The sequence below is a fragment of the Propithecus coquereli genome, unplaced genomic scaffold (assembly GCF_000956105.1).
Source record: "Propithecus coquereli isolate 6110/MARCELLA unplaced genomic scaffold, Pcoq_1.0 Scaffold491, whole genome shotgun sequence".
NCBI classification, from domain to species: Eukaryota; Metazoa; Chordata; class Mammalia; order Primates; family Indriidae; genus Propithecus; species Propithecus coquereli.
In genome coordinates this window covers 1,800,555-1,817,146 of record NW_012150741.1, presented here as the reverse complement: position 1 = coordinate 1,817,146, position 16,592 = coordinate 1,800,555, and the positions used below count along the sequence as shown (strand labels likewise).

The following is a 16,592-nucleotide window of genomic DNA, read 5'->3' as shown; positions in this document are numbered from 1 at the left end:
TATTTTTTGAGACAGAGTCTGGCTCTGTTGCCTGGGCTAGAGTGCTGTGGCGTCAGCCTAGCTCACAGCAACCTCAAAGTCCTGGGCTCAAGCGATCCTCCTGCCTCAGCCTCCCGAGTAGCCGGGACTATAGGCATGTGCCACCATGTCCAGCCAATTTTTTCTATTTTTAGTAGAGATGGGGTCTTGCTATTGCTTAGGCTGATGTCGAACTCCTGAGCTTAAGCAATCCTCCCACCTCGGCCTCCCAGAGTGCTGGGATTACAGGCGTGAGCCACTGCGCCAGGCCTAAGATTGGCTTTAAATAGACATAATTTGTGTAGCCAAGTCAGCAAAGTCCTTTGGTGTGGATAGGGCAACTACTTGCTATTTTAATGATGTTGCTAACAGCAAAAACTTTTAAGAAGTCCTCTTGGGAAAGACAGAAGCACTGCATTAAGAAAGAGTGTTAACCTGGGTTCAAATTCCAAATTACTACCTGGCACATCTTGGCAGCTCATCTAATCTTTTTGGGTGTTTCCTTGGATGTAAAATGACAATAATAATAGCACTTATATAATGCTATTGCGAGAATTAATTGGGCTGACAATGAAAAATACTTGGCATAGGACTTGGCTCATGTAAGAGCTCATTAAATGGGGGCTGCTATTTATTATTGTGACATTAGTCTCATTTATTTATACTTAATTGACAGCTCCTTTTAGCCTTTTTCTTTTCCTCTCTTTTAGTTTTTTTAGAGACAGTGTCTTGCTCTGTCACCCAGGCTGGGGTACAGTGATGTGATCATAGCTCACCACAGCTTTGAACTCCTGGGCTCAAGCAATTCTCCTGCCTCAGCCTCCTAGGTAGCTGGGACTGTAGGCATGCGCCACCAGGCCTGGCTTATTTTTCTATTTTTTGTCGAGACAGGGTTTTGCTATGTTGCCCAGGCTGGTCTTGAAGGCCTCAAGCGATCCTCCCGCCTTGGCCTCCCAAAGTGCTAGGATTATAGGTGTGAGCCACTGCGCCTGGCTTTCTTTTCCTCTCTTGATGTTTACCTGCCTGCCTTCCATGTGTTACTTTATTTTTTAAACACGTGTTTGTGGGACATTTCCCACTGCATGGTACGAGGCACTGGATTTGTACATAGAACAGATGGGGTCCTTGCCCTGGCGCAGTGGCCAGTCTGGCTGGCTCGCCCCGTTCGTGCACTCTGCATTCCAAGCAGACCCAGCTCGTTGTGACTTTTGTACTCTGGGCCTTTGTGTGAGTTGCTTCTTTTTAACAGCAGTTTCTTTTTTTATGGAAAATTCCAGTAAAATCACCTTTTAAAACTTTATACTGATCAGGCACATGGCTCACGCCTGTAATCCTAGCACTCTGGAAGGCTAAGGTGGGAGGATCACTTGAGGTCAGGAGTTTGAGACCAGTCTGAGCAAGAGCGAGACCCCGTCTCTACTAAAAATAGAAAAATTAACCACATGTAGTGGCACGCACCTGTAGTCTCAGCTACTAAAGAGGCTCAGGCAGGAGGATTGCTTGAGCCTAGGAGTTTGAGGTTGCTGTGAGCTATGATGACACCACTACACTCTAGCCGGGGTAACAGAATGAGACTGCGTCGCAAAAACAAAACAAAACCGAGCAGACAACTACAAAAAGCCCTTTATACTGGTTATTTCTGGGTGGTGGGGCTTGAAGCATTTTATTACTTTCTTCTTTGAACTCTTACTGCTTGAATTTTTACAAAGATCAAGAAAGATCAAGTGTCTTTTTCTGTTCTTTTTTTTTAGGGATAGGGTCTTACTCTGTTACCCAGGCGGGAGTGCAGTGGTGTGATCATAGTTTACTGTAGCCTCAAACTCCTGGACTCAAGCCTGATCCTCCCGCCTCCGCCTCCCGAGTAGCTGGGACTACAAGTGTGCACCACCACGCCTGGCTATTTTTTTTTTTTTAATACAGATAAAGTCGCTCTGTTGTTCAGGCTGCCTTTGAACTCTTAGCCTCAAGTGATCTGCCTGCCTCGGCCTCACGAAGTGTTAGGATTATAGGTGTGAGCCACCATGCCCTGCCCTGTGTCGTTTTTACAATAAACAAAATTATTATTTTAAAAAATGTGGCCCAAATGCCACTGCCTCTGTGAGCTTTCCGCTTCTGAGACTTGGGTTTTCCACTTCTGTGCCCCCACAGCGCTGTACATGCAACTTTGTGAGAGTATCCCTCGAGTTGATGGGGTTGCTTGTTTAAACGTCTGTCTCCCCAAAGCACACTTTGAAGCCCTCGAGAACAGGGACCATGTGTTATTAATCGCATCTCTGGCATTGAGCACAACGCCTGGCCCTACGAGTTGATCGGACCCCCGAGAAGTTCAAGAAGTTCTCCTAGGTGAGTCTTGCTGTGCTGAATTTGTGACGTAAGCGTGCGGTGGGGTGAGACATGCAGAAAGCGATCAGTGGCTAGTCTTCCTGCTGTGCACTCGCCAGTCAAAGAAAAGAAGGCCACGCCCCCGCTGTCCTCTCTGTCCTCACTGGGAGGGGATCCAGGGTCCTGTGTTTGTCTCCTTTGCCCTACAAAGGTGTTAGCAGTAGCTTTTGTATTTCTGGGCCAAAAAAATAATGCCAAAATTGTCCATGTGAAAGACAGCCCCAAGCAGGCTTGGTTTTTGGAGGTTTGGGGGCCGGGACACCCACGTTAGGATGACACAGGAAGGTTAATCGTGACAACCCCGCACCCACCCTTCCTCATTCATGTGCCTGTGTCCTGGAGGCCTCTCCAGTCCAGACAAGTCTGAAACAGAACAAAAAGGCAGCAATGCCTTCCTTTTAAGTTAAGGCTCTGAGAGAGCATGGTTAGGACAGAAAGATTTAGAAAGTACAGAAACATTCCTCTCAATTCTCTGCTCCCTGCCCCTACTCCACCCGAGACCCTGGAGAAGAGTGAGGAGTATTTGGAAGTGAGAACAGTGACCAGGCCAAGGGAAGCCTCTGCTTCCCTGCTTAGGCTAAGCCCTGATGCGGGGGGGCTGGCATTGCTGGCAGATGAGACAACCCTTTCCTTAAGTCTGGTGCCCCAAGAGCAGAGCTGGCCTCTGATTCCTCGGTCCTTCTGGGGTTCTCTGTGTGTCAGCCTCTACAATGTCTCTTGAGACCTACCGGCGGGAGAGCCGCACAGCTATGAGTTGTGTCTGGGTGAGCTAATACCTGTTAACAGCCCCAAGTCTTCCCTCAGCCCCAGAGCTGTGAGTGAGCTGGCATCCCCTCCTCCAAGACAGAGATTCTGACCCCAGGCCCCTGGCAGGAAGAAGGTGACTCAGCAGAGCGAGCAGGCTGGGTGGTCACATCGGGAATTAGACGGGGGCACGGCATGTCTCCGTGCAGGTGAGGGAGGCAGAGGGCCTGCCCGGGGCCGGACAGTGGGCATGGACGTGACAATGGGAGTGGAGGGGCCAGAACAGGGAAGGCACAAGTCAAGGTGAGGTTTTTTGTGTGTCCTTGTGTGAGTAGAATATTTCAGTCACTAACCAAGGTGATATGTCATTGACCAGGGTGTCCTGAACAGGCTAGGGAGGCAAGCAATATATACCTTCATGTAATTTATTTTTTTTGAAGAAGAAGCATTTTCTTTTTGCTCTTTTATGTGTCATAGGACAACAGCGTGACAGTGGGTCTTGGATCTACGTGTACCCCTTAATAGTAGGCTAGGCCCACCTATGGCATGTGTGCTAGCTTAAGCTGCATTGTTCTTCCATTTTTTCCCTACATTGCAGCCACACAATAGCCAACGGGACCCTATTAAACTATAAGATAGGTCGTTGCAGTCCTTGGTTAAAATTCTCCAGTGAATTTCCCCAGTGAATTCCCATTTCATGAAAAAGCCAATCTTACAATGACCTACAGGTTAGTTACTCAATTCCAACCCCCAGCCTCCTTGCATGTCCTCAAACAAATTAAGATCTCCTGCCTCAGGGCCTTTGCACTTGCTGCGTCCTTCCTCCAGCTCTCTTCAGAAATGTCTCTTTATCAGAGAAGCCCTCCCTGACCACTCTATACAGACATCTGGTGCTCCCTTCTCCCCTTACCTCACCTTACTTTTCTCCCTGGTCCTTGTCACCACTTGACACACTGCATAAATATTTACTTGTTTATTTTGTCTCTCCTCCATGACACTAAATTCAGAGAGGTCAGGGACTCCATTTTGTTTACCCCCAGTGCAAATAACAGTGCCTGGCACAATAAATACTTGTTTGAATGAATGAGTGGACCAATATCCAAGAGGAGTAGATGAGACCACAAAAGATGACTGAGAGAGACCTTTCACAGACTTGGTGAGTGCAAGCTAGGTCAGAGCTGGGTTTGATTTAGAAGAGAAAAGACACGTATTTCTTGTACTTTAAGGATGTGGAGCCATTTGTCTTTAGTGCGGGTCCCTGCCTGTGCATGTCCAGCTACGCAGTAGTGTTCAGCATACAAACGATAATGCCGCGTTCCAGGGGCGATACAGCAATGAAGGAGAAATTCCACGCAGACATTCTCCAGTGGTTATTAATAGCAATTGGACATAAAAGCAAGCGGCGAAAGAGTGTCAGAGTTGGAAAGATCCTTAGGTCACACAACAAACTTGTAGCAGGGTCAGGATTCCCAGGCCAGGCTTTTCTCACCCCACCTCAAATGAGACGTCGTGCTGCTCCTCTCTCATTTTATGTCATTCCATTGGGTTAGATCTCTGGATTCCCAAACTACCACTTTTTCTACAACAAACTCCAAGCAGAGGATTATTATTCCACTGCAGAATCAGCTAGATGCGCCTCAGCAGGCTGGACTATCATCACTGAGTTTCACTATATTTGTGTATACGTTGATAATTATAATGGGAGGTAATTGAGACAGGATCCAAATTAGGCTCGCTTGTGTATTTAAACACACAACTCAACGTGATGTTGCCACCCAATGTTGGATCATTTCAGCACTGATTATTTGATTTGTTAATTAGAATCATAGCATTTTAGAGCTGGCAGTGATCTTAGTTTTTTAAAGCTACAGTCGATCTGGAAGCCAAAAGGATATTTAAAAATGTGCCACTTTTGTTGAACACCTGTGGGACCTGAATCATCTCTAAGGAGTAACTTTCTGGTCTCCAAAATATAATTTGAAAGTCATCGATGTAGTTCAGTGGGCCCCTTGCCAAGATGGAAAATCAAGCCAGTCAAGAAATAGAATTGGGGTTAGGGCATGTGTTTCCTGCCTCCAGATCTGCCACACATCAGAATCGTTTTTGTTTTTTTTTTTTTTGAGACAATGTCTCCCTCTGTTGCCTGGGCAAGTACTGTGGTGTCAGCCTAGCTCACAGCAACCTCAAACTCCTGGGCTCAAGTGGTCCTCCTGCCTCAGCCTCCCGAGTAGCTGGGACTATAGGTGCATGCCACCGCACATGGCTAATTTTTTCTATTTTTAGTAGAGACGGGATATCGTTTTTGCTCAGGGTAATTTCTAACTCCTGACCTCAAGCGATTCTCCCACCTCAGCCTACCAAAGTGCTAGGATTACAGGTGTGAGCCACTATGCCTGGCCCACACCTCAGAATCTTATTCCATCTCTCTCATTGTGTTGTTTTAGCTCCTTCACCAAAGGGTGAACAGAAAAACATTCAAACCCCTTTCCTTTCCTACCTGGTCAGCAGCAGCTGAGTACAAAGATTTGACAGAAAAGATGCAGAAATTCTTGACTCAAGTAAGGGTTTTGGATGACCATGGATGCATTTGTTCTCCCTGTTCCGTGTGATTCTAGGCAATCTCTAGTTCCCAGCCCTCCCCTCTCCAGCCTTATTCCTTCCTTCAAACAAGTTTTTCATATACACTTGCTTTAAATAGGCTAAGACATGAAGATCTGGAGTTAAACACAAATCAAAGTCTTTCAATGTAGTATTCCAAGAAAGCTTATGTATATATATATATGTATATATATATACATATATATATGTAGCATGTAGCATAAAAGCATATATATAGCAAGCAAGCTCAACCGAATTAATTGTGTTGTATTTGGAAAGACAATGCACTAAATGGAGATGGTCTATGTCGCCTCAGTACAGAGGACATCGGAGAAACCAAGGGGTGCCTGAGCTTGAACACAGGGCCCAGGTCTAGCCTAGAGCCAGACATATCCCCTGCGAGTGTAACGGCACCAGCCACTCAGGCAGCTCTAGTATTGCCCCTTGCTTAGGGGTCATGAGCCGAAGTTAAATTTCTGACAGTAATTTGGCTTTCCAAATATGTGGGTCATTTAAATTCTCATTGTAAGTAAATGTGAGAGGCCACTGTGGGTTCGACACCAGCCTGTCAGGAGAAGGCAGTGGGAGGCCATTCTAAGGTGACTGCTCTCTTGTACGCATGTGTCTTCTGAGGACAGGTGTGGTGCTGGATCGGGGAAGTACTATTTGAAAAACGTTTTGGAGAAGTACAGACTTGTTTATGGTTGGTTCCACAGCAGGACACAGGCAAGCCCAGAACCCACAAGCTACTGCCTTTCAAGCTGAAAGCTTTCCGGTCCATAAATCCAGCAGGTTACTGTTACCTCTCGTGGTTTGGGTTCACAGTGGAGGCGACACCACACAGAGACACCAACATGTGTACACATTTTATTTACAATAGAGTTTCAAAATTATTTCTTGGTGAAGAATATGCCATTTTCATCATCCTTCTTGCTTGCCTTGACAAGAATGCCATGTCCTAACAGACCCAGGTCAAGGGCTGGTAACAACCTCGCTGGTACCCAATTAGTCATCTTCTTTGGGTTTGCCACAGAGTAAACCAGGGAGTTTCCTGGTCACGTGTCTACTTGGGAGGGAACCAGGCAGGCTTGGTAGACAGCTTCAAACCAACCCAGTGACCACAGGGAGAGCATATGGTAGCTGAGAAGGGGAGATTCACAAAACATTACAAAAGATCAAGAACAGAGCAATTATCCTTCTCGAGAACTGGGGGCAGGAAAAAGATGGAAGAAAAGAGCATGCTCCTTTCCATGTAGTAACCTGGGCCCACGGGACTGAGCTGGCCTTTCTATCCCACTGGGCCAATGTCTTAGGATATAGTGGTCTCTGCCACAGTGATGCTTCAGAGGTTCATTCCTCACCATTCCTGACTACACACTGGGGTTAGGAGGTGTGGATCCTTAAGATTCTGTTTGGCCTAGCAGAGAGGCACAGAATTAGGGCCCAGAAAAGAAATGGTGGAGGTAAGAGAGGAAAGATGGGGTCAGGCTTTAGAAAGGACTCTACAGGTATGTGTATGTGATGCAGGCTTTTTAGCAAGGGTATTTAGGAGGGAACTTATAACGGAAGAAAGACTTTAGTTCTGTTTTGTGACTATTTTATGACTCCTGTTATTAAATAAGCCCCAGCCCCTGTTTTTAAATTTGTTTTTATTTTTGTTAGTTTATTATTTATTTCCCAGTCCCTATTCGATTTTATTTTTTTGAAACAAGGTCTCACTATGTTGCCCAGGCGGGAGTGCTGTGGCTGTTCACAGGCATGATCATAGTGCTCTATTGCCTCAAACTCCTGGACTCAAGGGATCCTCCCACCTCGGCTTCCCCAGTAGCTGGGACTACAGGTGCACACCACCCAGCCCAGCCCTTATTTTAAGTGGGTCGTGTGTTCCTGTGTCTGAGCATGAGCAACCTGGGACAGGCAAGAAAAGTGGAGATAAGACCTCAGATCACAGAGGTCTTTCTTGACCAAGGCTGCTTACTCCTTCAGAAGCAGCCTGTTCAAACGGCCAGGAGAGTCTGGGCTGTCCTTCAACATCGTACTTTTCCTACAGGAACTTGGGAGAGTGGACAAGGTCCCTTCCTCCCTGTGATGTTTTAAAAGAGAAGAGGGGACTTGATGGTGCACCTGCATGAGACCTGTAGGAGGAAGGGGGTGTCTGAGACATGAAAGCTTGGAATAGGAAGCCGTTTTGACCCGAAACTGGGGCCTAGTATCAGTCATGTGAGGGAGTCAGTGAATGGAACAATTAAAAAACAGCTACAGGGAGGGGAGGGAGATAGTGCAGAACCCCAGAGGGAAAAGCAGGTAATATAAGGGGAATTAATTTTCCCAAAAAGCATTTCATTAAAAAAAATACAAACAAAAAAAGAAAGGACTGCCAAGACTGCCTGTTTCTTATCCTCCCCAAAGCTCCAGGTCCTGAACTGTGGATTCGGACCCGGGTGGGCAGAGCAAAGCTTGTGACTACAAGGGGATGAAACTGGCACCCGGGGCGGCGAGTCGGAGGGAAGCACGGCAGGGCGCAGGGACGAGCTGCCTTCTGTGCTCGCTCAGGCAAGTTCTTGACGTGGCTGTGGTGTTTCCCTTCAATTTCAACAGACGACCCACGGCATTACCCGCAAGTGGAGACGCATTGAGGACAGCACAGACATGAGTGGGCGTGGGTTTTTATTCTCAGTGCACGGCAGTATTGGTTTCTGCTCATTAGCAAAAAGCTTTATTGGTTCCAAAAAATTATCCTTTTTAAAACTCCTCTTCTGTTCTTCCTGTCTCAGTGTAACAACACATTTGAATTTCAGATTTGCCAGTTTATACCATTTTTTCCCTAAGAACCATATAAATACATGCAAAACATTGTACATAGAGCTTAAATAATATCAGAATGCAAATACAGATCTGGGTGCACTGTTAAGCTGAATTGCAAATTATGGCAACACACACTGGGGTACACATTGCTTCGATATCACCATTTGTTTGTTTATGTCATGCAGACCACAATAGTCAATCTTTTGTTTTGTTTGTTTTTTCTTTTTGTACAAAAATACCAGTGCTTGTTATACTAGTTACTGAAAAGAAGAAACTCAAAAGTCCTATCTGCATGCTGATTTGAAAAGAACAACGTAGATAGATTCGTTGGCACATATATATGGCATATTCACATATGGCATATATACATACGGGGAGAAAACACGAGCCAAAGGCCAATTCCATCACGGGGAGCTAATCTTCCTCCGTCTCTCCTAATCAAGAGGAAAGGGAACAGCAGGCCGAACAGCAGGGTAGGGAAGGCAAAAGGACTGGCACTGAGCTAAGTGGAAGGGAGTCTGGTCTATTCTGAGGAATAGGCCGGAATGGCTTAAGAATAGCAAGCATTTCAAGCGCCCGCCCTCACCAGGCAGTGAGGCGGTCCCTAGATATGAAAGGTGAGGGAGAGTGCATATTGTGAAGGTACCACGGGCTGCTTCGGTTGTAAGGCCAGGGACGCAGGAAAGAAAGCAAGGGATGCACTTAGAGGTTTTCGGCACATGCGAGTTTGCCACGCCCCTCCGGGTTTTCGGCAGTGAGGTAATCGCTTAGATTTAACTGTGCAAACTCTCCCCTCTGAAGCTCAAGGGAAAGAAGAAACTCAAACCCTAAGGAATCCACAAGTGTCCAGAGGGGTGTCTAGGTGATCTCTCTCTTAATACCTTTAGGGATAGGAGAGTCATTTCAGAGGACAGAAGACACCCATGGGAAGGACCTGGCCCCAAGACAGTCACCCAGGCCTAGAACCAGCCATTGTTTTTTCCATTTAGAGTTCTGTCCCTTATGTAATATATTGCACAAAATCTTTCTAGTGGAGAGAAGGAGTCGCAAATCACATCCTTGCAAGAAAACCTCACTAATGGAAAATTCCAGGAGGAACAGGAAGTGAAAACCATAAAAAGGCAAACTCCAATTTAGAGTATCCTTACAGACCAGGAGATATTAATGTCTTTGGTACCACTCTGCCAGCTATTCTTCAAGAAACACAAATCCAACCGAGGCCCCTGATCCTGATCACTAGTTACAGAAGAGCCTGGCAATCCATCTCCGTGTCGGGGGCGGGGCGCAGGGGTGCACGTTCATTTCCTGACAGCTGTGTCCTTTCTTGCTGGGTGTTTTCCTTACTATCCGCAATTTACTATCCGTTTTCCTAGGTTTATCAAGAGAGGAATCTAGGATGATATGTTCTTCTCCCCATCAGACCCTTTTCAAATCCAAAGCACCATTTTGGGGAAAAGCATTATTAACTTATGCCATATTTACTCACTGCCAGTTGGATCACTGAAACTGAATAGAAAAAACTTATATAAAAAACATATGCACGTAAACACTTAAACTTACTCAATTCCATGTCAACAAAATTTATATTAAAAAAGTCTAGAACCCAATAATTTTTTTTTTCCCTAAGTATAAAGATGGCTGTTTGGAGAAAGGAAGTATGGTGTATTGGTTTGAAAACCAATTACAAATATGCTAAGTCACCTGTCATGTCACACGGCTGGTTATGTGCTCCCTTCCACAGGGTTACATGACGGCACTTTATTTTAAATCCTTTAAACAAAATACATATGGCTGACTCGAAAATATCAGTTTCTGATCTAAAGAAAACTATATATTTTTGCATATATTTCTATATTTTCCCTCCTACTATGGAAACTAGAACACACACAAAAAAAACTGTTCACTTTAAAAAAGTACATACAAGCCCTCAAGAGCAACCTGTCAGGCACCGTGAGAGTCTTTTGGGAACAGGAATGGTAAAATAGCCTTCAAAGCTTGTTATTGGCTTGCCTTTTAAAATGATCTGAGGTAATAAAAGATTTGATAGAATTAAATCTTCCTATGTAGTTAGTTAATGAATATATATGTGAACACCTAATGCCTTGGTGAGCTAATTCCCCCCGCCCCTCCCGTGAGTATCTAAGACAGAGAAAAAACTGCTTTACAAAACCCAAATCAAATCTGTTTTCCTATTTCCTACAATGGTGGATTGTGCAGTAATGGGGATGTGTCGGGGGCGTTGGTTCTTTGCAGTCCTGCCTCGGACCGCTCAGGTGACGGGACTGAGGGCGGAGGGATCCATCAGAAAAGGCTGCGTGGATCAGGCCACCGTCCTCACACGTGGAGATCTGGCAGTTCATAGAAGCCTCAAGCCCCCTCTCCTGACTCCCGTCGCTCTAGAAGGAGGATGCGGGCTTCACTTGCTTCGCAGGCTATGGGAGTCGGGGCCACGAGTTAGCCCCTGCACGGAAGAACCTAAGTCGACATCCGCAGGGATAAAATGGAGCTCTTGCAAATGGGGCTCCACCTCGTCCCAGTAAGGAACACTTAAAAAAATCTCCTAGCGAAGTCCCCAACTCCTGAGAGGCAGAGGGGAAGGGGATGCTTTGGGCAGTGTCGGGGAAAAAGGCACAGGGCTTTAGTGGGCGGCAGCTGGAGCACGTGGCTAAAGAGGGGCTTGCATGGGAGGAAGGGGGGCTTTTCAGTAAGGTATTTTGCTCCTTTAAGTCAGCAAAATGTCACTGGGGCCTCCCACTTTGGATGCATATTTTCAAAACCAGAATATGTGAGAAAGGCTGGGACCTTCTCAGAGACTGGATAAGTTGTGGGACGTAGCAAAGAGGAGAACTAGAAACTAAAGAGCATATTGAAGCTGGTACCCAGGCACCTAAGCTCAAGGTTCCTGGTCCCTGCAGGAAGGTTTTCTCAGATCACACCAGAATGGCTCTTTGGCCTCTCCCAAGGCTTCTCAGCACTCATTCCCCGAACAATCGTGTTCTGCCCTGGAAGAGCCGTGGCAGATGGCTTTGAAAGCAGTGGTTACCCCAAGGAGGACGCATAACAGTCTGCTTTGACGGTCTATCTTGTCCTAGACCTGCCATTCTTCTGGTCCTCAATATCCAAGTCCAGCAAGGGGGCAGGGTCGCACCCAACTCATTCTTTTGCCACGACTTTAGGAATAGGAGAAAGCTCGAGCCTGTGGTGAAAACTATACGCCAAGCATGTGTGACCTTCATGGGCAAGGCTGATCTCCCTGGCACTTAACAACACACACGCCTGATAAGATGGCAGTTTAAAAGCAGAAGGTAACCCGGCAATAACAGGGAAACGTTCTTACCAGCTCTTAATTGCTTCAAAAGGACCCTTTTAGCAAAGAAACCTGTCTGATTCTAGAACTAAATCAAGGGTTCTTTGAGGGCCAAAAGGGAGAATGGTCAAATTTACTCAATTCACCCATGTCCTTTCCATTTTCTTAATCGTCAAAACATTAAAAAAAAAAGCGAAGGAAAGGAAGACAAGGATCACAAAAGACCAAAAGAACCTCAGAGAGGTTTGACTGGAAGGGCAGAAAGAGCCAGAGGCCTTTAGGTGTAAGTGTTCAAAATGGGAAAAATTGTCATACAGACAATCACACTACTGGATGATTTTGTACAATCCATCCCTACTTCGGCCCATTTCATTTGGGGATATTCGTCTCTCTCTGAACCCTCAATTTAGCTTATAAACAGCACAGACTAATAGGATAAAATCCAGAAGTCAGGATATGGTGACGCGTGTCTGAACACAGGGGGAGAATTTAGGCTGGGGTGATGTCAATAGGATTGTTGTCATTTCTTTAAAAATAACAGCTGCTACACCCATGAAGCAGACTCTACCATTACCTGCCTGGGGTTTGACTGGGTCCTGCTACAAACCCCAACTCAAGCTTAACTTGAAATCCTTGTAGGTCTGTGCTCTTGCCTCTTCATGGTCAGGTGGGGGTTCACACACACTTGGGAGCAGCTGACATGACAATGAAAAGAAATAGAGAAAGCAAGGATGGGAGTCAGAGAATGACAATTCACACTGATGTCTCCAGGCTGTGTGGAGGGCTGTCTGAGTGGGAGGCAACGATTTGCACTTGATTGCAATCCACCGCATTGTTGTTTCTGTTGGCATTTACAGGGACCTCACCATCCAACAGGAACACGCTAGTCCCAGATGTAGAAACTGCGTCAAGATCTTTCTCCTCTTGCTCATCCAGGAGTGGTGTTCGTGGCAACTCCTCATCTATGGCGAATTCAGGGTGGACCATGAAGTTGTGGATGGAGATTTGGCTCTTGGGTTTCTGAATGCTTTCATGGAGGGAACTATGGAATGCTTTGACCACTTTGATCTATACCAGGGGAAGGAAAAGGAGGATGAGAAAATAGGGAGGTGAGAATTGGCCAGCAGAACAAGGAACTGGTGGTTTGAGGAGAGAAACAAAACCCAAACTACAAAATATGACTGCTCAACAACCCAAACCAAACACGTAAGAAGAGATCATGGGGCACTAGAGACATCCATGGCTCAAATTTCAAGCATTGGGGTAGGGTGGGGTGAGTGATGATGGCAAACAACTAGGATGCTTCAAAACCCAAAGCAAAGTTAGCATTCCCAAACAATCCACTCTTAAACGAAACAGAAGACAAGAAATTTCATTAGTTCTTTTAGATGGAGGGCAAGGACATTGGAACTAGGACATTGAGCAAATTAATAGCCAAACTTAAAAAATGTTTCCGACACGTGAATTTCTGCGTTGAGGCCAAACATTTCGTGAATGTGGAGTGGAAAAATTATACATTGAAGTTCAGTTATCTGTTTAAAGCCCCCAGAGGGCCAGCACATACCAATCTGCACTCAATACACATTGGTGACATGTGACCATGAACACGGTGCAGGCAGGCAGACAAACCAGTCTTCATTTGTGTCAGCAGCATGCAGGGAAGTAAACTCTCCAACTTAACAACATGCCCCTTCAGTCAGGAGACATGCATGGGTTTACATCCCACACCTCCACTGTGCTCCCTCCCCAGAAAGAACGCAGAACTCCTCTCCTTCAGTCCCTCTCCTAGAAGATGTGGATAAAATACAGATGTCGAAAGATGCCTTCCTCCTGCCTACCAAGAGAAGACCTGGTTCTCATCACTCAAACGCATGTTCACGTCTCTGATACATAGCAACTGTGCCCAGTCATGCCACTTTCTCCAGCTGTTTCCAAATTGTGAAGAGGAGCGTGATCTCGTGTGGAGAAGGGAAAGGAAGGGACCAAGGAGAGAAACCCAATTCAGGAGGCAGTGCCACAAACAGGTGGCCTTTCTGATGGGGTGGATGAGGAGGATGGAGGAAAGGAAACCGTCTGCAGTCTTACTGGGCAAAGGGAAATGCATTGCACTGTGTCAAAGTCTTTGTTTTACTGCACATAAAGGAAGGGATGCAGTCAACTCGGGGTCAAGAGGAAAAAAACTGATAATAATTGATCCCCGTGAACAGCCTTTGCTTAGCCATAGCACTGGCTCTTTTGGTGGCTCTGCTTTCCTGCACTGTAGGTCTCTCCGAGGTGCGGCTTAGAACCTGGGTGGGTAGAATTGTGGTAGGAGGAGAGGGTTGGATCTCCGAGAGGGTGGAGAGGGAGGCCAGGGGAAAGGTAAATGGTTGGAGGACAGTTTTCATTGTTGGGAGGTGGCTGATTTAGTCTTGTCCAAAAATTCTCCCCACAGAAAAGAAACGGCGGTGATGCAGGAGAAATTGTTGAGGTGGGAGGGAGGGAGGGAGGAGTGATTAATGTTGGGGTAGGGCACCTTTCATTCCTCTGCTGTTTAAGAAAAAAGTATGTTCCTGGAGAAGAGGCAAGAATTTGGTGATAGCAGAGCATACAAAGAAAGAGGCAGCCAAATAAATGGGTTGGATTTCCTGCCCCAGTGCTTCCTGCCGCTGCATGGAACCTTCAGAAATACCATGCAAAGGAGGCTCACCACCGTCCTGTTGGTCCCTCTTCTCTGGAGAAGGTGTGTCTCTGCTGGCTAAGGCTCCTCATCTTGCCTCACTCCACCACAGCCTGCAGGCCCATCCAGGACTGAGGGCCTGAGGGTGCCCAGAGTTTAGAAGGCAAAGAACTCCTTGCTACTCCACAGTATCATCTCAACACCTCAGCTAGGAAGAGTCAAGGAGCCTGGGCACACACTCACCATGCTGAACAGGAAGTGAGCACCCACTTTTCCATCCTTCTGTGATTCCTGTTGGACTATCTGATGTGTGAATTTTACCTGTCTTGTGGCCTTTGCTCCAGATCTAGGTGGGATCAGATGGAATGGAGGTTCCACCTGGTCTTCAGGAGGTCCCAAGTTTTCACTGGTCTACATCCAATCTTAGAGCAAGGTAATTTGGTTTAAGCGAGCCTAAACTTAATGCCTTCTCCATGGGCCCTGGTACAGATACTGGTACTGGCCAAGGGTTGGGTCCAAAGCCACCCCACTCATGAGAGGCACTTTTTGTCTGCCCTTGGGGTCTTAAAACTTCTAATGAATACCAAAGGAGAGCAGGTACTTTTATACCCCCAGTTCATCATCTTCAGTATCTGTGATTTGCAAACTTCCTGCTTCTATTCGATTGAATGCTTTATTGAAACTATTAATATTATATATGAAGTGCATTATAGAGAATACATTTTTTTTTTTTTTTTGAGACAGCGTCTCGTTTTGTTGCCCGGGCTAGAGTGAGGGCCTTGGCGTCAGCCTAGCTCACAGCAACCTCACACTCCTGGGCTCAAGCCATCCTTCTGCCTCAGCCTCCCGAGTAGCTGGGACTATAGGCATGTGCCACCACACTCGCCTAATTTTTTCTATATATATGTATATTTTTAGTTGTCCAGCTAATTTCTTTCTATTTTTTAGTAGAGACGGGGTCTTGCTCTTGCTCAGGCTGGTCTCGAACTACTGACCTTGAGCGATCCACCCGCCTCAGCCTCCCAGAGTGCTAGGATTACAGGCGCGAGCCACCGTGCCCGGCCTAGAGAATACATTTTTAATGACTGGGGTTGGAGTGAGAGGTCTGGAACCCTATCTGCTGGCTTTTCCTCTCATCTGTTGGGGTGACCAATAATACTGTTACAGATAAACAATGAAGGGGATAAAAGTGAATTGGGGATAGAAAAAAATAGGGAAAGCTTTGGGGGTGCAAGGAACAGTCATCCAGCTAGACTGTAGGACTTCTGGAATCTAAAGGAAAACCAGCCACCTGTAAGGGAAGCTCAAGGGAGGCGGAGCCAGAGAGCCAGGGAGCACCTCCTGGCCTGGGGGTGGAGAGAATGGTGAGGAAGCAGAGGGCACGGGCTGTGCCGAATGCTCCTCGGTGCCAGCACCGGCCTCACACGTGCTGACGAACCACCATGCAACGCCACCACCAATCCACTCCAGGGCTGGCGTCTCCCCTTCCTGGAGCATGGTGCCCGGGGCACGAGCAGCGTATGGGGACACGACAGGGCTGGTGAAGCAGGCGTGGGGAAACTCAGAGTGCTCTGCACTCAGCTGATCGGCCCTTCCCTCCCTGGTCATCAGTTCTCAAAACCTCCGAAAAATGTCTCTTCTGGGCCCCTGTTCTCTAGGTGAAAGTGGCAGACTGAATGGCAACTCCCTTCCTGACTCTGAACTCCAGTCAGGCTGGACCTTCGATCAGGTGTGAGTGCTAGAGGCTGCTCCCTGGAGCTCAGGGAGTGGGTAGGTGAAGCCTCCATTTCCTTAGCTGGAATTCTGTAGTTTTCTGCCCTCTTTTCAGAAAGGAGGGAAGAGAAGGATTAGGGCCTTCCTATACAGGGAGCTCTTAGAGATCTAGCTCATAAAGGTTGAACAAAGAGTTGGATTCATTTGGAGATCTGCAGCAGGAAAGAGGGTTTTAAAATGCATGACTGTAACTCCTAGGGCCTCCAACTAAGAAGGCACAGCTGGAGAAAGAGCAGGTGTGGCCCGTCTCTCCCAAGAGAAGACCTGGCTCTCATCACTCAAACGCATGTTCACGTCTCTGATACA

The 16,592-nt window shown here is 46.7% G+C and overlaps 1 protein-coding gene across 1 annotated transcript in view; it reads right to left on the bottom strand.

Moving 5' to 3' along the window:
• Positions 1–8,394: 8,394 nt before the first annotated feature.
• ATP2B4 (ATPase, Ca++ transporting, plasma membrane 4) overlaps positions 8,395–16,592 on the bottom strand; it is a 92,424-nt gene continuing 84,226 nt past the window's right edge. The window contains exon 21 of the mRNA XM_012655939.1: positions 8,395–12,922. Within this exon, the coding sequence (XP_012511393.1) occupies positions 12,608–12,922 (315 nt within the window). The 3' untranslated portion in view covers positions 8,395–12,607. The remainder of the gene's footprint in view (positions 12,923–16,592) is intronic.